Raw genomic sequence first — 23,770 nt, forward strand, 5'->3', positions numbered from 1 at the left:
AATCGACAATTCTGTGATTGTTCTACAGAGCACATAATACACTCTTGATTGATCCAATATTCTAGAAAAACACCGTTTATGACATAATCTTCATTGTCATCGTCAAAGTTCTGATGTGTTGGCTTGAGTCGCATTGTAGCTGCAGTGGCCAAACATTCGGTGTAGATTTGTGCACCTCATGGCAGAAAAGTGTGGGATTGTTTGGGACAGCAATGGCAACTATGACTGCACATAATAGTTACTGAAATAGTTCAAATAATTTCATACTGTTTGGTGTTTGTTTGGCCACTTGAAAATGGACATGTACGAAAATCTTGGTGTGGTGGGCGAAGGAAGTTACGGTACTGTAATGAAGTGTAGGCACAAAGAGTCAGGGCATATTGTAGCTATTAAAAGGTTTATTGATAAAGAAGAGGGCAATTCGATGAAGAAAATTGTCATGCGAGAAATCAAATTATTGAGGGTAAGAGAGAAACATAAATAATTTCCCCACTCAAAAGGTCACAATGTCATCCACATAAAACATGAATAACAGTGTATTGTTTGTGTTCTGACCCTTATGTACTATTTCACAGCAATGTCGACACGAAAACCTCATCAACATGTTGGAGGTGTTCAGATACAAGAAGCGCATGTATGTTGTCTTCGAATTCATCGACCAAAATATTTTAGAGGACCTGGAACGACATCCTTCCGGTTTGGAGAGTAGACGTCTCAGGAAGTACATCTTCCAGATACTTCGAGCAGTTGATTACCTGCACAGCAGTAATGCAAGTAGTTGAAGCTGAAGTAATACATGACATTTCAGATGTACAGTAGTAGTTATAGCTATTTATATGGCCCATTCTAAACATCATAGGCTATTTCTAGACATAAACAGGTTTGACATTTCATTGCTCTGAGGCCTGTTTTGCAATTTCAAAGATAGGACACAGAATTATAAGAAAAATATTCATGACTTTATGCTGTGTGCTCAATAACAGATTATTCACAGAGACATAAAGCCAGAGAACGTGCTGGTCTCCTCCTGTGGCATAGTGAAGCTCTGTGACTTTGGCTTTGCCCGGACACTGGCCCCTGCCAATGTTCCCCTCACCGATTATGTGGCTACCAGGTGGTACCGGGCACCAGAGCTGCTGGTCAGGGACAAAAACTACAACAAGTAAGTACCAGGCCTGAGCCACTGGACGTATTATTCATTGATCTCATCACAGACTCACAGAAGAGTTGCTGTTTGTTTTCTCCTTGTCTGTTGATAGGCCTGTGGATGTCTGGGCTGTGGGCTGTCTGATCATTGAGATGGCCACCGGACACGCTTTTCTGACAGGGTCATCAGATCTGGATCAGGTTCACAAGATTGTATGCAAAGTGGGTGAGTCAGGCTCTCACTTCTATATCTGTGGCGTATGTAGAAGTCATTATGGAAGCCATTCCTCATGGTTATTGTGATCAGGGAAGCTGACAAGGGGGGACAAAGGGGTCAGCTGTCCCAGGGAGATGGGGGGCCCATAATTAGGAACTCATTACATTGAATGTATTGGGTGGGGGGGGTGGGGGGGGCTTTCAGATGACTTTGTCCTGGGCCCAGCCAAAGCTGTCAGTGGCCCTGATTGTGATCATACCGCAGACCACAGCAAACAATGCAGTCAGTGCACTAATACAAGTCAAGCTTTATATTTAACCCATCACACATGCAGACATGGAATGGAACATGTATGTGTTTGCCAGGTTCTCGGATTCTGGCTGGATAATGCATTCACACTCCCCTAATCTTTACTTGGCCTAGTGTTTCTAATGACCCTGTCTAGTTGGATGCCATTATTGGATAAGCATGGCAGCACGGTTTACGTGATTGCCTGGCCGTTGTAAAGACATGTCTTATTCAAGTCTTAATTACAATGGTTCAGTGACTATGTATGCCTACTACATATCTATATATTGTTAGGCAATGTGCAATTTTACAATATTTATAGTAACCTATAGAAATGATCTGATGCACTCTGTTGAATAAGATAGATAGATAGATAGATAGATAGATAGATAGATAGATAGATAGATAGATAGATAGATAGATAGATAGATAGATAGATAGATAGATTTTTAGATTGATAGATGGCATTGACAGGCTTATGATGAGGTCAAGGGGATGGATACAAGTCAGACGCCCTAACTGCTTAGCCATGACTGCCCATGATAATGATTCAGTGACTACATGTATTGGACAATGTGCTATTTTACATTATTTTTAGTAACTTGTAGCAATGATCAGTTGCATTATGCTGAATTGTTGGGTACATTGAACTTAAAAACAGCATACTGTTTTTATTCTGTCCCCCCCTCCCCTTCTTTGGTTACAGTTATCCAGTATTTGTTTGTCTATAATGTGGTGCCTGGTACAAAAAAAAAAAAAACAGGAGCCTGGTTTGGTGACCTTCACCTTGACTCAATGTTGGGGGCAACATAAACTATAAACATTTAAATGGTAGGATATTATGGTGATTCTTTAGCTCCTTTCAGTAACTGAGTGTCTTTCTCTAGGTCCTCTAACCTGCCAACAACAGGACCTTTATTTCAAGAACCCCATGTTTGCGGTGGCCAGGCTTCCAGAGACTCAGCTGCCCAAAGACCACAGAAAGAAGTACCATCAACTCCCAACTTTTTTGGCTGATGTTGTTGATGTAAGGTTTGCTCTACTATACTCACAGGAAAGAAAACAGCTTCTGTCAAGTGATTTAGACAATCATGTTGAAAACGTGTCATTTTTTCTGCAACTAGGCATGTTTACAGATCGACCCAGCAGAGAGAGCCACTTGCTCCAAACTGCTTAACTGTCGATACTTCACCAAGGACCAGTTCAATGAAAGGTCAGTAAGTAAGCTGAAGATTTCACATTTTTGTCTGTTTGTCTCACTATCTTTACATCTATCTATCTTTACATATCTAGACTGTCTATGTCCTTACCTAGATTAGTCTATGTCTGCATGGGAAAGCAAGAAACGTAATTTCAAATTATTTGTATGACCAGTGCATGTAAAGAAATTGACAATAAAACCAACTTGACTTGACTTGACTTGACTTGATAAAATGTCATGTGAAAAAGAGAAATTAAATATGGTCGTCCATTTCATAAGGTTTGTTCCAGAGATACAAGCATTAGTTATGAGGTATGCCAAATACTACAACACCCAGTGGAGTCAGTGTGGTGCTATGGAGACGGCAGAGGAACCGTCTGTGTGCTCATCGTCCAATGCCAAGAGACGTCCAATGCCCAGAGTAAGCCCTTCTTCTTCATAAGTAGCCTCCCTCACCATGATGTCAGACAAGTTTCGGTTTGAAGCGAAGCAGATATACTATGGTGTGTGGCAGAAAAGAGTGACGCCTATTACTTAATGTCTGTGCCACTAGTTACAACTTATACCTAGGAAAGGAGGTCACTTGTGCTCTAGCCTTCTTGGTGCTCACAGTCCAGGGGTGAATTACTCAAAACCAAAGTCGCTAACTACATTAGCTACTTTGCTGTTTTCAATGCATTTTCCCATTGGCAACTACCAAAGTTGCTAACAGGCTAACAACTTCTCTTTTGAGAAACTCACCCCAGGACTGTAGACAGTAGAAAAAAAGCTGGTCTTCTTAAGAGAGACTGGGCCAAGGATGACTGGAGTACACAGATTGTATGATCCCTGAGCACTCTCTTAGTGTTGAATTAATACTGTTTTTTTTTACTGTGTACCTTCCTGTAATATAAGTGTCCAATGAAAGTGCCTCCTTGTCTGTCTCAGGAGGCCGCTGAGAAGGAGCGGCGTGGGAAAGAGGAGGTGACTGAGCCGAGGCACTCCAGGGCCAGCCGCAGCAGGCACGGGAGGATGATGGTGGACAGCCCGGTCATGCACACCAGTGCCTCCACACCAGACATGCTGCACGACAAAAGCATCCTCAACGTCGCCTTCACAATGCCACGGATCAGCCACTGCATGAACTACGGTGGGGCCGCGCCAAACCACGGAGAGGCCAACAAATCCCGGTCAGTCAACACGTCACAGAGGGCGGGTGCGGTTGTCAACCCGAAGCTGTCGTCGCTGAGCTGGACTGTAAGAAAAATACATGATTTAAATGTCATTTTTTATGGCTTTATTCATTTCTAGGGCAAATGTAGTAAAAAGGAGACCAAGTCCTGCAGACATGGCCTTGATCAGTGGCCAACAGGCTGAGGGGAAAACGCAGGTAAAGTCAAAGGACAGAGGCAGCTTTCACTCTTTGGCAAGCAAATCTGTGTTCCGATGATTCATTTTCTCATTAAATTAATAAACTTTGTGCAGAGATAGCAAATTATAGTCTTAGTCAAATTCCTAGTCTTCCATTATTTGTTGTTCTGTGTGCAGCTCCAAAGCGACGGCCTTGTGGTTGAGATGGCGAGTATGACCAAGAAAAAGGTGCGGACTGTTGGTGATGTTCGCTTCCCTGACCTGCCTGTATTTGGCCACCAGATGGAGATCAAGAACACGGATGGTAAGGAAAACAGTATGGCCTTGGCAACTTTGTAGCTGGGTGGAGGGAGTGTCAGAGAAGCTCTAGGAGTGTCCTGTCATAACCTGACTCTGGCCAGATTTTTGCGTTTCCGCACATCTCCGCGAGCTCCAATCACACTCAGACTGGGTGTGTGGAGCACAGTGGAACCACATACATCTGAAATAGATATCAATGTAAGGAGTGTCAGGTTGTTCATCAGACGTCAGTGTGTCAAGACACTCAGTGAGTTAGAGATTAGTACTAATTTACTAGTTTGATATAAACTCATGTATATACATTAAAATCTTATCTGCACTAGTGTGACATATTCACACCCGAGGAGATTACTATCTGATCTTTATGTGTAAGTTAGCTGCTAAAGAAAACTTTATTAGGCTATTCTGATTGATATTAGTCACATTGAAGTGGATTTGGAGTTTTACCTTTATAACCTCATATCATAACAGATTTTTACCTGTGGTAATTTATTTATTGAGTTATTTCCCCTATGTTTGTTTTCTTGACCCCAAACAAGTGAAACCAGCAAAGCACTCAAGAAGAGAGCAGAGGAGATCTGATGACTCCAGGATACCAACACTAGTCCAATATGACACTGACCCAGGAAATGTTAAATAGGTTAGATAAGACACTATTTGGTCTAGACTGCATTTGGAACAACATTTTGGAACAAAAGGCTATGTTGTATAGCCCTGGCCTAGTAATTGCATCATAGTAATCTGTCCACCAAATGCTATTATTATTGTTGTTGTTGTTGTTGTTGTTATTGTTATTATTATTATTATTATTATTATTATTATTATTATTAATGTGTAATAATCCAGAGTGCACCCTTTCACAGGTGATCCACTTGATGACTGGAGTGACCAGACAAACATTAGAGAAAATGGGAACGACATTTAAACAGAGGATGAATTAAATGATGAACCAATATGATAATAAACAGCCTTTATGATATGATCTGTCTGTGTCTGTCTGTGTGTGCCAGCGAGAAAAAAAAGAGATGGCATTAAATATGTTGCATTAGAGACTTATTTTCATAGCAACAGTAACTAGTGTGAGGGCGCGGCCAAACCAATTGATACAGTACACTCTTCTATCATTTTGTAGTAAGCAACTGCAGTGTGCCATTAGCTTGCGCATATCATACAATCTTTACGTGAGGGCCAATGAAAAACAGCGTCCCTGCTAGGAGACCAATGAAAACCCAGTATTCGATAGATTGCGAAGGGTGGGACGAAGGAGCCTGACGTCTTCGCAGTTCCTCGTCTGAATTCGCCTTGATTTAGTTATCAATCATTTGTGTTGCTGCAAATTTTCAACCAAATCAGTTTTAGGCGGTACAAAAGGTTTTAGGAAACGGGGGAGGGTACAGGCATCCGTGGGAGTTTGTGTTTAAGAGGAACGTAGTGAGTCAAACAGGTTGAAACAACAGAAATGGACGAAAAGGCGTTTACGAAGGAACTCGATCAATGGATAGAGCAACTGAATGAATGCAAACAGCTTTCAGAAAGTCAAGTGAAATCGCTGTGTGAAAAGGTGAGTTGTATTCAGCACATACGCTATATATAATCTTGAATTTGTATCATTACACGAGGTCCTGATTGCATCGACTTTTCCGTGTTAATTCTGAAGAGCACGGCGAGCATTAGCTACCAAGCCTTCCTCCATCAGTGGCACTTCATTGCCAACATAGAAGCTAGCCAGTGTTAGTCCAAAGATGGCGGTGAACATAGCTTGCTAGGTTACTGAAGTTTTCTCGTTTTGATGAATTCTTTGGTACTAATAAGCATATTTTAAGCCATCTGTCTAAATGACATTTGCACTAGATAGTGCTTCGCCTCAATGTAGCGATTACTTGCTAACAAAAGTCTCATTATCGACATATGTGGTCAAAGCTATTTCCGAATTGATTTAGAAAAACTGGGTAACATTAGCAAGCCCGTTTGTGTGGCTAACCGGTTCGCTTTCCTCTGAAATCGTACGAGCAACCAGCTAAATTAGCTTTGGGCCATTAGCGAGAAACCAACGAGATGGCGTGGCTAACGTTGCTCGACGGTCCGAAAATTACAGATGAAATGACACAGTCGCATTGTGGTGCATTTCAAAACTTCTCGTTGAAATAATCTGTGTGACGGTGATCTGGATTTTACGATATCGGATAACAGCTACACGATAGTGCTGCGGTTTCCTGAAGTTAGCAATTTGCTATATCCTTAGCAAACTAGCTAAGCTACACATTCTTAAAATGGCGCCGATTCCTATGGTAAATCTAGCTCATATGGATGATTTTCCAAGTCGTACACATTACATGGCGAAAATACTGATGCGGAACAATACACAAAGGAAACTTATGTGGTTATTTTAAAACTAAACCGATACAAATGCACGTGCTTGGGTCTTTTAGCCTAATGACTATAGCTAACAAAATGACCTAAGATTGGATGGATGTCCTGCAGTTGAATTGAGAAGCAGCGCTTCAAGAGAATTATTTTTAATGAATGATGGATATGATGGATGTTTCAGTGAAGTTCACCCACAATCTGAATCCACAAAGGAGTTATTTTAAACCTTGCAACGTTACAATGTCATCTGGTGGGCCGCACACTGAAGTCAATACAAATCAAACATTGTGGTGTAGGTGCTGGGAATTCGATAAAATGAATGGTTGAAGGATATTCACTTCTATGTTGCTCAATATGTTAACACCAAAGTACACCTCTCCTGTAAACTAATCGCCGGTTATTGTGACACCACCAGAACATGTCAGTTACTCAACATTAATAGGCCAGACTGACGTTTGCTCTCTATCCTACATGAAGCCTAGGCTCGTTGAATGGGATTTGACCCTGTTGCCGATAAGCTTGTAGCCCGGCCAGATGTAGACTGTATTTTACACGAGATGCAAAGCAGCGTTGCAAGGCTGCAAATGCATTTTTTTTAATCCGATGCATTATGTCTGGCCTGCAAGCTGAGCGAAGTGGAGGCAGCCATGGCTCAGTGGTTAGAGCGCTGGCCTGCAGAGTGCAGAGAGCTGGTTGAAGAATCAAATCCCACCCTTACCAGTGCCTCTTTCCATGGCTGAACTGTCCTTGCCCAAGGCACATAACCCCACATTGCTCCATGTAATGTGTAACCAATACCCAGTACCTAAATAACTAAGTCGCTTTGAATAAAAGTGACAGCTAAGTATAATGCAAAATGTAATGTAGGCTAAATGTTAATTAGCACCAGCCAACTCACTGGTGGTGAACATTCAGTTTGGCTGGTAGAAAAGATCAACTTGCTAGACACCTTCACCCATTTGTGACTGTGTGTTTGGCTAGTAAGATAAACATCTACCAGCCCTTTTTGTTAGTGATGGGAAAAGTTAATTTATAACCCTGATGCCAATGTAAACAACAATGTGTGTGGGTGACCATTTCACATTGATTAAGTCATATAGTGTATACTTTACCAATACTGGAGTATGATTCAGAAAAGTCAGGGTGATATTCTGTTAACTTCTCAATTGTCTGACATGCGTATGGTCTTTTATCCCCCATAAGTTTGGGATAGGCAAGGGCTTGATATGAGCCATTTGTTTTGTAATGGGCATTTTATGTAGGTTTAGGTTATGTTGAACACTGACAGACAGGCAGGGATGTCGCCCAATTGTACCCACAATTAATAAATGTCTGTGTTTTTTTTTTTTTTTTTTACTTAGAGATTTTGACTGACTAGATTCAAAACATATGCTTGTTAAATACCATCCAGTATTGCTGGAATCATCAGAGTAAATAATTTAATAACGTGGTGATGTTGCATGTGTGCACGAGACACAATAGAATGTTTTTGCCAGTCTGGCCAGTGGCTGCTGCTAAAAGGGCCAACTGTCATCACTGTGTGGCGTCACACTGGCTCAATGGCAGTACTGTCCCCATCGCTATTGCCTCTTATGTGCAAAAGCTTCAGTCGATTTGCCAGTGTAAAAGTTCAGGGTATTTTAGATGGCACGTTGCTATATGTAGGAATGTAGGTCACCGGCAGCCAGTGACCCATCTTTCTGGCTGGCTAGCCCTGTCGCCTTGACCCCTCCCCCTCCGGGCTCCCGTGCATACGGTCTGTGATTCTTCCTTATTTTAATCCCCTGGCCTGCTGCCCTATTGCCCTGCTCGGCATATGAGCACCACAACCAAAACCTGCTCCACACTACTACCCCACCCTGCACTTGGTGACCCACAGTCACACACCTGATTTTCCTCCTCATCTGCTTCCAACAGGGGATTTATGTCGTGGCGCCATATGTGCCCTCCTCACAACTGAGAAGCAGAGGCGATCTGCACGTATCCATATGCCGGGCAGCCCCAGTCATGACTCCTACCCCACCCCCTTCTCCACAGTAGCAATAATGTGCTGTCATTGACCGACTGGTCTTAAATTACAAAGCAGGTTTGATTTCTTGTGGAGTCGATATGTGCATTTTTGCACTGTTATTACTTTACCATCTCTTTACAGTATGGCCTACTATCCATACTTTTCCCCTTTTTTTCTCTCAAGCACATTGAATGATAACTCGTACGGTAGTGTTATATAATTATCTTTGGTGGTTGATTACTTCTATCCCTATTTTCCCCCTCCTCCCTCAGGCAAAAGAGATATTGACCAAGGAATCTAATGTCCAAGAGGTACGATGCCCCGTCACGGTATGTGGCGACGTCCATGGCCAGTTTCATGACCTCATGGAGCTCTTCCGAATCGGAGGGAAGTCACCAGACACAAACTACCTATTCATGGGAGACTATGTGGACCGAGGGTATTATTCCGTGGAAACTGTCACACTCCTTGTAGCTCTTAAGGTAAAACTGTTTCTCTATACATTGCAGTTTTTAGAATGATGTTCGTACTTGTTTAATTGTGGTGTATGAAATGTTTTGTTGCATTATACATGAAAAACAGACAATGCAATGTTGCATGACATTCAATCAAAACAGTTTTGCTTTTTAAACGGAAAAACGTAGTAATTGACCGGTAGAGTCTCCGATACTTGCTATTGCAAGGGTTATGTTTGTGTGTGACACATCTGCACGTCACATACAATAGTCAATATCCTGGCTAGCAGTTGCATAGGTAGGAAATGTCTTACTTGTGTTCTGACATGCTGCCCATCTTTGCAATATTTTAATGGATCTCTTTCTTTCTTTCTTTCTTTCTTTCTTTCTTTCTTTCTTTCTCTTTCTAACTCACAATTTAGGTTAGGTACAGGGAACGTATAACAATTCTCCGAGGGAACCACGAAAGTAGGCAGATCACACAAGTGTATGGCTTCTACGACGAGTGCCTAAGGAAATATGGCAACGCAAACGTTTGGAAATACTTCACAGACCTCTTCGACTACCTTCCTCTCACTGCCTTGGTAGACGGTCAGGTGAGTGTGCCCGCTGACGTACTGACACTTAGTTTCTGGCTGACTTCATGCAAGACGTGATTTGGAGCATGTGACCTGACCTTGTTTTTTATTCGTCACAATAGATATTCTGTCTTCATGGAGGGCTGTCACCATCCATAGACACATTGGATCATATTCGAGCATTGGACCGCTTACAGGAAGTCCCACACGAGGTACGAAAGTGGATCGTGTTTTTGTGGACACTACGTAGTTCCTTCTTGATACAGAAAATGTGGTAGGGCTTTGTCAAGCTCAGTGGTCTGGTCTCAGTCACATGTGAATCATGCACAGTTCTGTGTTTATGGAAAAACAGAAAGCGGTAGAAGCCCTGACTTCTACCTGCGTGTCATTCGACCTTTGAGGGCTGTTTATTACTGTCCTAGCTCTTGAGACTTAACGAGTACCTGTAAAGCCAGCTGTAAGACCAGCTCAGCATGACAGTCAGCACTTTTGAAATTGCGGGCCACGAGACATTTGGGTCTCTAAACAATCACAGCTTTTCAATTAAGCTCTTGAATGTCAGAGATTAATTGCTTTGACTAGCAATCAAACATGGAGGGTTGGGTGTGGAAATCAAAGCATAGTTTGTAAGCCTTTGGACGATTACTTTTCACCATTTCTGTGTTATTCATTGGCAAGTACTGTGAAACAGAACCAACTCTATTGGACCTGCTGGTAAGCCTGAGAAGGTGTGCCAAAAGTCACAACACCAGATTTCCACCGCAAGCACCATGTCTCATGTCTCTCATGCTAACATCTTTTAGCTGCTTGTAATCTTGAACTGAGGAAAATGAACAGAGCAGCAGTCTTATTCTATTGATTTTATGTATTTACATTCCACATGTATTTATTCAGTGTTATGTTGTCTGTGACCTGTGTTTTGATTTTGTGTGTCTCTTTTATCTAAATGTAATGGACAGTGAAGATGAAGAAGCCTAAGTTTCTCCCATCTTTTTCCCCCAGGGTCCCATGTGTGATCTGCTGTGGTCAGACCCAGACGACCGTGGGGGCTGGGGCATCTCCCCCCGAGGTGCAGGCTACACCTTCGGGCAAGACATATCTGAAACCTTCAACCATGCCAACGGCCTTACACTGGTCTCTAGGGCTCACCAACTTGTAATGGAGGTGAGTCGTCGCTCTCTCTCTTGGAAATATTTACTGAAAACAGCCATGCTCGATGAACGGGTTTGGCAGAGCAAATTGTATGTAAATAATGAAAAGTCCTTTTTTTAAAAACATGCCCTGTTTTTGCTTATAGGGGTACAACTGGTGTCACGATCGCAACGTGGTAACAATCTTCAGTGCACCCAATTACTGCTATCGATGTGGTAACCAGGCAGCTATAATGGAACTTGATGACACCCTGAAGTATTCCTTGTAAGTGACATAGTTGTAAAAGATACATGTTCACGTGTTTGCACAATAATGTTTACAGACTATATTTTTATGGTCATCCTTTGTCAGGTACCATAGTAGAGTTAAGTATTGACTTTCTTCACCAGATGCATGTAAAACCTTCAGTGTAGTCGGTGGGTTAGGATATCTGTACCTGAAAAGAGGGGTGTGATTAATCCAAAGCGCACTAACCTTTGGCTGCTGATGTTTACATTGTGAAAGAAGGGTCAGCAAAGCTTTAACCCTGGCAGTTTGTTTACATATCCCCACAAGCTGAGGCACCACATTCATAGGGCACTTTTAAAAATCATTTTTCACCACTTTTCCTTTAGAGCTGTGTGGTGTAGTGATATCTTTGCTGTTTAACTTATAACTTAAAACTATAACATGAAAGCCTGGCACCGTACGATTAGCAAAACTGTGGAACTAGCATCTGTCGTTCAAACTGTTAAACTGCACATAATAGCTTAGTACAGCTGTGTCCTTGCTAAGCCACCACAATGATTGGGTAAAGGTAGAAAACAAATGCATACACCATTGTGACTGAAGGGCAGATTTGGTCTCATTTTGCATTATATCCTATAGAACACTAATAGACCCACGATCAACATAGAACTTAGTTCAACTTACAACATTTTGCTGTAATCGGTTAATACATTTGTGAGCGGTTGCCACGGAGACTCTAGTGTGCATCATAATCACATGTGCTGCGTGGCCTATTCAAAGCCCCAACATGTTTGTGCCCTCAAGTAGGATACTCATTAGGTGGAATACAACCACTGTGTTTGTATGAATGGCAAGGGTAGTGCAACTTTCAGGAATAGTGTGTCACAAGTGGTGTTTTGGAAGCAAAGAACATTGCTTTCAATTGTGTGAAACATCACGTGACATGAAGCTTAGTTGACTAGAAATGTGTTTTGCTCTATCTGGAGCTGATTTCAATCAGTGAGTGTTATAAATAAAGACTTTGGTCTCTGGATTAGCAAAACATTAAACAAAAATAGCTCATGGTGGTTGGGTTAAAAACAAACAAAAAAAAGAAATAACTCAAGCATGTTGTGGTAGACAAAAGTAATAATGTCAAGGTGGCCTATGTGTTTCTTTGCACTGAAGTCAGTTGAACAGTGAACAAAAAGTGAACATCCTGTAATAATAATACATTGCTGCATGCATCTGTGTCCTTTGTAAATAATGTAATGTCTTTCTAATCGGGTTTCTACTGGTTTTGTATGGAGTACATGGCTCTGTGCAGTGTGTCATGTAGTCCCTCCTCAACGCCCCCTAATGGTGTATAAAATGTTTTATCTCCGCAGCCTGCAGTTCGACCCTGCGCCTCGCAGAGGGGAACCACACGTGACCCGTCGCACTCCAGACTACTTCCTGTAATCTGTATAGTACAGTATTTGCCATGATTTTAATAAAACTACATTCAGCTTGAAGAAAACGGATAGGAGGGACAAGGCAACCAAATGGGGGAAATGTATAGGCGGTCAGATTAAAAGAAAAACATAAAAAAAAAAGGAAAAAGGAAAAAAATGTATATGATTCATGCATCCAGAAAAAAGTGCGTACATGGACCAAAAGGTGTGTGCCATATTGAAAATGATATTAAGTAGACTGTTCAGATCAAGACTGTAAGATCAGATTCCACTTAGCTCTTCCTGTATTTTTTTTTCTTTTCTCCTCTCTCTTCTATTTCTTTCTCTCCTTTTCTTTTTTCCTTTCCTTCCTTCCTTCCATTCAGGCTGTTGTAGCGTTTTTCGAGCTGCTTTAAAGCGCACTGGTCTGTTTTACAAACCCTGCAAATGTTTTTTATACATATATTTGAAGAGTTTGCACTCTGTTTTTTTATCTGGTTAAAAAATATATAACCCAAGTTAAGATGTCAAATATTTTCACTCTATGATCTTTTTTTTTTTTCTTTCCTTCTCTGGTTAGTCATTTTTATATCCCAGAAATGCAACAGGATTAAAAATTGGAATGGAAAAAAGATCCTTAAAAAAAACTCAAGTCATGTTGAGCTGACAGTCAGGCTATTGTGGAAATGGTTCCAGTTAGTACTTTTGCTGGAGTCTGGTCTGAGGACAACAGAATAATAAAGGTGGAAGTAAAGAATCTCAGTCTGCCTCTTCTTTTGTGTCTCAAGCACACCACATGTGGTATTTGTAACAAATTTAAAAGGCTTTGTTTAAATGTGAAGTTATTGCTGAACAGATTCTAAGCAAAATGTTAAATGTTTGTAAATGAGTGAGGAATACTCCTTAAGTAGTACATGTAGGCTACACATGAGCTCATGGCTGCTCAGCAGAGTGAGATCGATGCAAGTTTGCCTGCTGAACACTTGTACATCCTGTGGTTACATCTTCTTTTGCTCTTCGGAGGACAATTTTCAGTGTAAAGTATGAACCCTGCATAATTGTATGTTTCCAGTAGTGTCCAAAGTTCATTTCTAAAGCTGATTACAGGGAGAGGTGAAGTGTAGGTGGAGAGGCGTCTCTTCAATGGATACAACCGGTTACACATTTGTACCCCTTTAAGGATCAATAAAGCTGCAAATTCCTATTCCCAAAGGTCACTGCTGTGCTGTCCTTTCATTGTCAAGTTCATGAGACCCTCAGGTAATAACATTGTTGCAAGGAGAGGCCAGTTCAAGCAAATGTGCCTAGGTCATTCATTCATTGTGTCTGTATCTTCTGTACGCCACTGCCTCCTGTCCCCAGTGGTAAAGATGTTTTTCATTTTATGATGAAGCCTGAAGCAACACAGGTATGGATTTAGGTCACTGTAGTCAGGTACGTCTCAAATGTGCCTGCCTTAAATTAAACTGCCCAATTTCAATGTGTCTGCAAATAAAACAACTCTGGTTTCAGAGAGTTTGGTGGGCATCAAACTCATGTGAAATAATTCCAGTTCATTGTTGGCATGCATCAGAATTGATACTTTGGCAATGATGCCATGGGTAGCTTCAACATAACTCTGTTCAAATTAATTTATGGTTAACCTGGCCTCACTAAATAATAAGCATTACTAATTTCAAACATTTCAAAATGTAAACACTGTTTGTTTGTTTTTTGCCCTGCATGTGTATCGACTTAACATCAACGCTCAGCTTCAGTTTACTGACGGCCAGTGTAAAAATCCAATCGGGCAATGTTGTGGACTACTAACTTGAGGTCCTAACATGATCCCTTCCCCGAGTGCACGGCGCAAGCTCTGAATGATGTTGTGAGCTTTGTTGCGAAATAACTGGGACAAATATAGTACGTGTTTTCGTGAATTATTCGTTTTGTGGCACAAGAAAAGGTAATGTCAGTTGATGACACCTGGTGATAAAAATATCGGATATGTATTTTGTTCTCCAACTGCTTTATTGTACTGACAATTCCTAGACATCCGACACTATCAGCTAGCTTGCAATTCATGTCTGGCATGGTTCATTTGGCTTTCTTGTGTTGAAATTACTGTAATTTTGTGTGTTCAAGAGGGGTATTCCACAAGGATAAATGTACATTTGGTGAATGTACCGCTGAGACTGATTGGCGGGCGCGGGCTGGACTCCACTCATGTGCATTGCTGTTTGACAGAATAGTTGTAGCTCTCTTGTACAGAGAGCCCAATAAAAAGGCCTTCCCTCTGGCCCATTTGGCTGTATGAATATCTCCGTGCAAGCTCACCTATATCACTGTATTGTACCTAATCACCTATTGTAATTAATTAAGCTAGGATTTATTTTTTTAGTGTGTGGTGGTACTTGTTTATAGGTGTGTGTGACTGTGTTCATCCCAGGAAACTACAGTATCACAAAAGTGAGTACACCCCTGCAGTTTTGGCAGATTTGTGAGTATATTTTTTCATAGGAAAGCATCAAAAATATGATTGTTCACTTTGACACAATGTTATATGACCTTTTAACAACATATTTAACCGCTTAAATTTCTTGGTCACTCGGAAAAAAACTAAATACAACCATTAAAACCTCTTGTACTTTGGGGCTATTTTTGAGGTTTTTTTTTTTTAAAGGTTTTGCACAATGTCTACTTAAATGGTTCCTGTGTCTGCATACTTCGACCTATTATGAAGTGGCTGGTACCATTGAAAGTAGAGACTCTGTAGAATCCACAGGAAGTGACAGGAGGACAAGGACTCACTTGTTTACCACCACAAATGCTTGACACCATCTAAAGTAAATTTGTTTATCTTGGTCCCTTCAGATCACACGACATGGTTCCAGTGACCCATATCCTTGGTCTGTTCATCTCTCTTGAGACCAAGATAAACAAATTTCCTTTAGATGGTGTCAAACATGTGTGGTGGTAAACAAGTGAGTTTTACAAAAAAGGGAATCCTCTCAATAGCCAAGCATGGTAGTGGGACTGACATGGTTTGGGGATGCATGAATGCTGTCAACATTGGCAATCTGAAATACAGAAGCATGCATGTCAACATGCACTGTGACTACTGAAGCAGATCATGATATTCTCCATAGGATTGCATTAAAATCTCACACCAATCTATTTAAGCCAGGTGCACACTCAAAATGTACAAGTTCAATGACAAGAGGTTGAAATGCACACCGATGACCTCCCTTTTAATGCCTTTTCATTTTGAGACGATTCGAGCCAACACGGCCCCTTCTCTACCGGATTTCAATCTGGGGTGTACTCACTTTTGTGGGTACATGTTCAAACATTAATGGCTGTATTTTGTTTTTTTCTGTGTGAACAAGAAATTTAAGCGGTTAAATATGTTGTTAAAAGGTCACTTAACATTGTGTCAAAGTTTTTTTTTTAAATTATGCTTTCCTACGAAAAGATACTCACAAATCTGCCAAAACTGCAGGGGTGTACTCACTTTCGTGATATACTGGATGTGTGTGTGATATTTTACCAACTGCATTATTTCCCCTTTGTGTTTGGTGAATATGGTTTTCCTCCAGATGCCGACCATAAAATTACAAAGTTCAGATGGGGAGTTGTTTGAAGTTGATGTGGAAATAGCCAAGCAGTCAGTAACTATTAAGACCATGCTGGAAGGTAAGACTGAGATGTATGACCCACTTTTTAACCTGTGGTTGCCTTATACTGTTCAGTTTTATTGTTGTAGAGCGCATGTAGTATTTGGATAGAGGACGCGAAATGTTACTGATTCACTAGGTTGATGATTTTTGGCTAATGCCAATTCATTTGACAGATTTGGGCATGGACGACGAAGGAGATGACGACCCAGTGCCTTTACCTAATGTGAATGCAGCCATACTCAAAAAGGTAGCTTCATTGATCGTAGTGGAGTTAAATGTTGTTTGTGAGGTCATTGGTTTCACAAGCAGAATTTACCATCATGGAATTGGGTTACCAGTCTATCATGACACTAAGCTAAGCGGCTTGTCCAATACTCCTTCATTATCAATTGTACACTGACCTTGGCTTGGCTTCGAAAGCACAGGACTGTTGTATGATCAGTTGTGGTGGGTTTTTTGTTTAACAAAGTGGTCATTTTAAGGTAATGTAATCGTAATGTAATATGTTCAGGTGATCCAGTGGTGCACCCATCACAAAGATGACCCCCCTCCCCCAGAGGATGACGAGAACAAGGAGAAGAGGACAGACGACATCCCCGTGTGGGACCAGGAGTTCCTCAAGGTGGACCAGGGAACCCTCTTTGAACTCATCCTGGTAGGTTCTTCCTGCCAAGAAAAAACAACACACACACACACACACACACACACACACACACACACACACACACACACACACACACACACACACACACACACCAACAACATCAGTTGTCAGGGGTGCTGGATGTAATTGAACTGAAATGAAAATGGAAAAGAAAAAAAATATTAACTCACTGTTGCTGTGATTTATTCGGTGACCTCACAAGGATTCAACCTAATACTTAACCAACCCCTACCCTAACCCCTGTTGGGATGACCGTCTGAGCACATACTACACTCACCACCATAGTGATGGTCACACCATTAGTCATATTTTATAAACGCCTATCTCAAATCCAAATTCAGTGTCCACCCTGACATCCTAAATATACAGTCAATCCGGAAAGTATTCACAGCGCTTCACTTTTTTCAGTTTTTATTATCTTACAGCCTTATTCCAAATGCTACAAATGAATCTCTGTTGTCAAACAACAGGGATTCATTTGTAGCATTTGGAATAAGGCTGTAAGATAATAAAATGTGAAAAAAGTGAAGCGCTGTGAATACTTTCCGGATTGACTGAATTATTCTACACCCACCCTAATATTATATAGATATAAAGCACTAATATAACTTACTTATTTTCTCTTGTGTACCAGTGAGAAACATAAATCTAATGTCAGTAATGTTGAGTCAGTCTCTGATGACTACAACAGGGCTGTCAGAAGGGCAAGTGTTTACAGCCAGACTTGTTTGTGAGGCTTCTTCTTGCTCAACATGTTTGGTGGCACGCATAGCGCAGCTTAGTCTTAGTCAGAGAGGTGGGCTAAATGACATGTCTCATATGTCAACCAAGTGCACACACCCTTGGTCCCTTGAACTTTGCAAGACATTTGTAATATGCTTAGAACTACATTTTGCATATTCAAGGAGCTTAGCCGTAAGCATTTTTTTAAAAACGGGTTCGGGACATGATGGTTAGACTCGATCCCAGTCCCCCAGATTTATGGTGTGGCAACCAACCGTTAGCCAACGGTCAAGTTCCAGCCCAACTGGGCATTTCCAATCTGCAGGGTATACTAAGAAGCTGGTTCAGTAGTAAACCAGGTTAAGTGAACCTTGAGGTAGGGATAAATCATCTAATAGAAAAGTTTTGATTCCTCGTTGTCTAAACTGAATGATGTCTGTAGGCATATCATTTAACAGGTTTACCACTTCCTATAGGTGAACTAAGCCTGGTTTAAAACTTAACCATGGTCTTAGTGGTGAGGGGACAGATTGGGAGTCGGGAGTGCGGCAAGTTTTTTTTTTGCCGCATGTCAGATTTTGTCTGGCAGGTTTACAGCATTCTTTGCTGCTGGAGAGTAATACCAATTATCTCTCAGGAGATGGCACTATAAGACTGAGGGACCAGCGCGCTCTGGAGGGACAATGAAGTGCACTAAAGTGAAGTGTAACATGCTTCATTTATGCAGCTGTATACTTGAACGTTACACGCTACATTTCCGCCCTTTTTTCTCTTTTTTTTTGACCTCACCTTCATATTCACAATGGTAAAATATGCTGACTGTAGAGAAATGCATCAACTGGAGCCTCATTGGATTGATTTTGTTGTAATGATTTGCAATGTATATATGAAGCCATCCATGTTTAAAAATAATGCCTGTTAGACAAATAGTAAGTGGGTCAGTGAATGACCTGCCAGGATTACTAACAAAGTACAGGGTTCCTGAACAAAGCACCCAGCAGCATGGTTTCTAGGTGTGTGGTTTCTAGGTTTGTGTGTGTGCAGAATGCAACAAGGATGGTATATTTGCTGATACTTGTATAAGGGTGATGTTTACCGGTATATAAGGTTTCCATGAAGAAGTACATCGTCTGATGATTACATCTGTGTTCCTATAGTAATTTAATGTAAAATAAACCAGCCATTATTCAATGTTAAAAGTGAACAAAAATGAACACAATTGTAACTAAACTAACTAAATTCAATTCGTTCACTGACTTTTCATTAGTTCATAGTTCTTAGTTCATAGTTCTTAGTTCATTGATGTACCGGTATGAAACCTTATCATCATGCAGGGTCCCCGCGGGCATTAAAAAGCATTAAAAAGCATTAAATACAGAACTTGCAATTTAAGGCTTTAAAAGTCATTAAATTTCGAGGTGTGGCATTAATTTTCCAAAGGATTGGCATTAAATTTCATACGGACACAATGTAGTAGCCTAATATATAGATGTTTGGACAGTTAAATTACGTAAAATACATTTTTCCATCACAAAGACAGACGGCAACAAGCGCTCCGAGTCGGAACATGACTGGGGTAGGAAACAAGGCACTCGACAGTAAATAACAGGCGGCCAGGTAGCAGACCCCCTCGTCTGGATCCCCCTACTGGTTGATGACGATGGCTGACCAAGTTAATTCCATCGACCACAATGCGTGTGGTGGCTAACTTGACCGCAGTAAAGATTTGAGACTTTAAATTTCATCAACCAAAATGCAGCGTGGATATTTCTGTGGTACCGCTTTACTCGTCGAAAGTCTGAGTTTGAGTGTAGCGTTTGCTAACGCATATAATTTCATGAATGCCATGATTGCAATTTAGATTAGCAGTTTAATCGTGCAATATTCTAAAGTCTCCGAGCTTCGTATCACTACGGTTAGGCAACGCACTCGGGAGTGTGCCCGGGTGTAGTGAAGTTGCAAGCGGTGGAAATGTGTGTTAAATGTAATAAACCGGAGTTTACGAGTCTAAATGACGCAATGAGGATGTGCGAGGATGTCCAAATCGGTAACCGCGTGGCGTGTGCATCGGTAGCTTATATTTTAGTCGCCTGTCAGCACGGTGAAATGCTTGTGGTATTCACATGAAGCTGCTGCTGCTTCTTGCTCTCGCCGCTCCGAAGAAGGACTTGTTGCTAAACTGAAAGTAGAACGCCTCTTGTTAGATGCCACCGTCTCTATGATGAAGCTTGGGGGGGAAAGGAGGAGCAGCCCAGAGCCGTTCCTTTTTAACCCTTTTTAATCAACAGGTGTTATAGCCTCTACTCATAGTAGGCTAATGTGCACTCAACTATTTATCCATTATGAATGGTCAATTGTTGCCCATTTTATTTTATTTTTCTAATTGAAGGTATTTGATGAAATGTCATCAAACTTTCAAACATGCACAATTTTGAAATGGTTTCAGTTTTGAAGGAATTTATAAGAAATGGGTTAGGCCTAATGGTGTTTCAAACTAGTTTGTGTCACCTCGCTCTTTTTTGTTGTGTTTGCATCTCTTTGGTTAAATTAAGCACACCAATAATAGGCTATTGGAGCTTGGGCCCTCTGGGCAGCAGCCAGATCAACTGTAATTTTAACACAGATGCAGGCTACTTTGATTTTAAATAATACATTATTCTAAGGGAGGGGCAGAAACCTCTTTAACAAGTCATGGCAAATGTCTGCCACAGAAAGTGATAAGGGAGCTGGCAGTGAGAATGAAATAACACAGAGAGCAGCGTGAATGCATGCTCAGTTTTATTTCATAGAACATAGGCTTATTAAAGCATGTGCGAGGCTGAGGGAGAAACATTAGGCCCCCCCATTAACTTAATTCCTGCTTGTATGCAATTCGGCAAGCTTGGTCTCCATAGGCTTCCAGATCAGTTCTTCCTAGCTGCTGCTTACATGTGTTCACATTAGGCTTCACTACTAGCACAATAGTCATAATAATACTTTTATTGTATATATGTATTACATTGCATTATAGCAATGTAATAACAACTATACCATGTAACGTGCACATGCACACACCCCGTGTAGTGGTATTAATTTTCTTGTTGGAGGTATTAAAAATGGTATTAAAAAGCATTAAATTGGGTGAGCAAAAATGTGCAGATACCCTGTCATGGTGTCCATTTCATAGTCTTTGGCAGAAAAGCTCCAGATGTGCTCTTGGAGCAGCTCTGCTCCATGCTCTGTGGATTGCTCACAGGTATGAGATTGGAGCTCTCATTTAGCACCTCTGCTTTTGTTTGTGCAGGCTGCAAACTACCTGGACATCAAAGGCTTGTTAGATGTCACCTGCAAGACGGTTGCCAACATGATCAAAGGCAAGACCCCCGAGGAGATCCGCAAGACGTTCAATATCAAAAACGATTTCACAGAGGAAGAGGAGGCACAGGTAGGAGACCCTAGTTATGCTGCATGCCACGATGCTGTGTTTTCCTATCACCGTTTCAATTAACACAGGTGATCCTACTAATTGGCTGATGTACCCGTCTGGTGATCCAGGTGTTAATTAGAATTAGATGGTTTCCAAACAAAGTCTATAGACCTGCAGTACAGTACTTCACCTGCAAGCCCTCCAAGAAGCTGTTATATATGAATATGAATATGAACAGCTTCTTGGATTATGAGTATATGAATATTTTTGATAGGACGTTGGTTTTGGCCACTCCTTTACACATCAACTGAGTTTCACAATGCGCATTTCAACACTGTGGTTTAAAAAAATATTCCATTTAGAAGGCAAAATTGCACTTGCCTGACTCTCATCAGACCATCGTGTCTTTCTGCTCAGCTTCATGAGCTCACACAAGGGTATCTTGATTTCCTCTGCTCCCAAACCGGCATGTGGTAGAACTTCTCAAAATTGCAGGATATTCATGACGTGACATAATCAACATTTAGACATAGTGGAGAAGGCAAAAATAAGTAAAATGCAACAGCTGTTTCAGACAACAATGGGTGCTCACATTGGTTCATTCGTTGACATTGATTCTGTAATCTCAACTGTATTTTGAGTGAGTGGTAAAGTACCATCTCATTAAAAATATCAGTCAAGTGGTTTTCCCAATCACATGCAAGGATTTTAAAGAAATGTAAAAAACACGCTTTCACGGACCTACACATATGGCATAGTTCCAGATGAATGTTCGTGGAGCAAGGCAGAATCCATTCATTTGGCGAGACAGGATAAAAATGCACCTATCACAATGGAGTTTTTATTTTTGCCCACATGTAGTGTTTGTACATAAACAGATACAAAATATCCACATTTAAAAATGTCCAGCATCTATAACTAGCACCTAAAAAAGCAAATCATATATTTCAAAGATCTCTGACACTTGAAATCTAGGGCCGGGGGTATATTTAACTGCTTGTAGATGCTTGCAACTCAGGGACATTTCTATTAGGGCTGCACGATATCAGAAAAAAAATCTATACTCGATAACAGTATGGAATACCTCGATAATGATATATTTAAGCGATGCTTAGGGGAAAATATATATTGTCTGTAACGTCATCGTGAAATTTAAATAGAAGCTTCAAATGAGGTGATTTTAGCCTCCGATTCCCCACATGAGTTTGTTTAACGTCATTCACTAGCCGAACAAGATAAGTGCTATGAGAGTGTGAAGGAAATCACACTGCTCTGCCTGCGTGTACTGTCTGTCTGTGTGTGTGGCAGGGGGTTCGGCTTTGGTCATGGCGGGTTTCACACGCATTTGTTCACAATTCAGTTAGTGATTGGAAGGCACAGAAAAAATGGACTTGTTTTGGATATTAAGTCATGTTCGCGATACGTGTATCGCCACTCTTGTTATCGCGATTTTGATACATTTTTGGTATTGTGCAGCCCTCATTTCTATAATTTCATTCAAATAAGGAGTTTTGTTTGCACTGCATATCTATCTCTGATGTATTGTCTTGATTTCCCCACCTTACCTCTCAGGTGCGTAAGGAGAACCAGTGGTGTGAAGAGAAGTGAAGGGCCTCCTTGGCGGCCCCCCTATGTGTGAGGCCCCCTGGTCCACAGATGCACTGCACTGTTGATATTTATGGGTAGCTGTCATGATTGGACGGTAAAGAGTGGCTGACTCCTCCCCTTCAAACGTCCATCCGCCGTGTAGGCACAGCATGCTCACTGATGTTTGACATGTCAGTTAGGTCATGTTCAAATTAAATGAAACTCAACGGTTGGCTTATTTACTGTTCTTAGGTATAAGCTCTGGCAGCCACTCTTGCCACCACCCATCATGTTATGTGTTTGCCATGAAATGGTAGGACGACTTGATGCAATGTATTCTTTTTTATTATTTGTATTAACATTGTTTACTGATTTCTAGCAAGTGTATCAGAGAGATGTTTTTTTCCTGGGGTGGGGATGAGGGGTCTACAGGTTGGTTAATAGGTTTAACATATTTTAAAGCTCCTCTCTGAACTGGAAGAGAATGTTTGTTGGTCTTTCAGTAAGGGTTTTTATGTAGGGTTGGGTGTGCCTTTTGGCCTTGTAACAGACCAGTATCATGAATTGAAGGAATAAAGTGAAATGCAGAAATGTTTTGACATGTGTGGAGTTTGTCTTGCCTTCATGTCCTTAGTTTGACACTGGTTTATCTATAATCACAAGCAAATCAATTCAATCAAAACAACCAAGAAACGCACAATCTGTTAAGAGACAGATGGATGTATAAAGTTGCAAAAGGAAGGAACGTATGCAGAGAACTAACATGCCCTTTTGACAAACATGGGGTCTTAAAAAATGTTCAGAGCACTTAAATGTCCGCATTCTGGATCTCCATAATTAGAACATTATTATAAATCTGCATAATGTGGTAAATTACTTAGTGTTGACCTCTGAGAAGGCCGTATTTATTGCTTATTTCCATCCATTTGTTCATTCTGGAGTTAAAACACAAGACGACATTTTTCAAAATACTTTAATACATCCAACAAAAAAAGATCAGAAAAAAACACGTAAGCGAGACCTAAA

General features: G+C 41.0%; 3 protein-coding genes across 4 annotated transcripts; all 3 read left to right on the plus strand.

Moving 5' to 3' along the window:
* The first annotated feature begins 123 nt into the window (after positions 1-123).
* On the plus strand, positions 124-5,484 carry LOC134452287 (cyclin-dependent kinase-like 3). The gene is made up of 12 exons (XM_063202644.1): positions 124-463; positions 576-770; positions 984-1,162; positions 1,260-1,372; positions 2,539-2,678; positions 2,776-2,864; positions 3,132-3,273; positions 3,780-4,021; positions 4,143-4,221; positions 4,380-4,506; positions 5,042-5,142; positions 5,366-5,484. Exons 1-11 carry the CDS (start codon positions 296-298, stop codon positions 5,140-5,142), a joined length of 1,575 nt encoding a protein of 524 aa, XP_063058714.1. The 5' UTR covers positions 124-295; the 3' UTR covers positions 5,366-5,484.
* A 257-nt stretch (positions 5,485-5,741) lies between these two features.
* ppp2cab (protein phosphatase 2 catalytic subunit alpha b) lies at positions 5,742-13,467 on the plus strand. Its single transcript, XM_063203912.1, has 7 exons — positions 5,742-6,063; positions 9,153-9,362; positions 9,758-9,931; positions 10,036-10,125; positions 10,916-11,077; positions 11,211-11,329; positions 12,661-13,467. Exons 1-7 carry the CDS (start codon positions 5,962-5,964, stop codon positions 12,731-12,733), a joined length of 930 nt encoding a protein of 309 aa, XP_063059982.1. The 5' UTR covers positions 5,742-5,961; the 3' UTR covers positions 12,734-13,467.
* Positions 13,468-14,512: 1,045 nt separating this feature from the next.
* On the plus strand, positions 14,513-23,343 carry skp1 (S-phase kinase-associated protein 1). Of its 2 annotated transcripts, none has more exons than XM_063203922.1 (6): positions 14,513-14,650; positions 16,284-16,380; positions 16,538-16,611; positions 16,876-17,019; positions 21,035-21,175; positions 22,730-23,343. In XM_063203922.1, exons 2-6 carry the CDS (start codon positions 16,284-16,286, stop codon positions 22,763-22,765), a joined length of 492 nt encoding a protein of 163 aa, XP_063059992.1. In that variant the 5' UTR covers positions 14,513-14,650; the 3' UTR covers positions 22,766-23,343. The 2 variants fall into 2 exon arrangements, with proteins under 2 accessions (XP_063059992.1, XP_063059993.1); XM_063203923.1 differs by having other exon boundaries at positions 14,527-14,607.
* The last annotated feature ends 427 nt before the right edge of the window (positions 23,344-23,770 follow it).

Source organism: Engraulis encrasicolus, chromosome 7 (genome assembly GCF_034702125.1).
Source record: "Engraulis encrasicolus isolate BLACKSEA-1 chromosome 7, IST_EnEncr_1.0, whole genome shotgun sequence".
Lineage (NCBI taxonomy): Eukaryota > Metazoa > Chordata > Actinopteri > Clupeiformes > Engraulidae > Engraulis > Engraulis encrasicolus.

Excerpts from the sequence above, each read along its gene's own strand:
- LOC134452287 (XM_063202644.1), top strand. The coding sequence starts at position 296 with ATGGACATGTACGAAAATCTTGGTGTGGTGGGCGAAGGAAGTTACGGT. Across the intron at positions 464-575 it reads GAGAAATCAAATTATTGAGG|CAATGTCGACACGAAAACCT; the intron begins GTAAGAGAGAAA and ends ACTATTTCACAG. Across the intron at positions 771-983 it reads ATTACCTGCACAGCAGTAAT|ATTATTCACAGAGACATAAA; the intron begins GCAAGTAGTTGA and ends GCTCAATAACAG.
- ppp2cab (XM_063203912.1), top strand. The coding sequence starts at position 5,962 with ATGGACGAAAAGGCGTTTACGAAGGAACTCGATCAATGGATAGAGCAA. Across the intron at positions 11,078-11,210 it reads CTCACCAACTTGTAATGGAG|GGGTACAACTGGTGTCACGA; the intron begins GTGAGTCGTCGC and ends TTTTGCTTATAG. Across the intron at positions 11,330-12,660 it reads GACACCCTGAAGTATTCCTT|CCTGCAGTTCGACCCTGCGC; the intron begins GTAAGTGACATA and ends TTATCTCCGCAG.
- skp1 (XM_063203922.1), top strand. The coding sequence starts at position 16,284 with ATGCCGACCATAAAATTACAAAGTTCAGATGGGGAGTTGTTTGAAGTT. Across the intron at positions 16,612-16,875 it reads ATGCAGCCATACTCAAAAAG|GTGATCCAGTGGTGCACCCA; the intron begins GTAGCTTCATTG and ends TAATATGTTCAG. Across the intron at positions 21,176-22,729 it reads CAGAGGAAGAGGAGGCACAG|GTGCGTAAGGAGAACCAGTG; the intron begins GTAGGAGACCCT and ends CTTACCTCTCAG.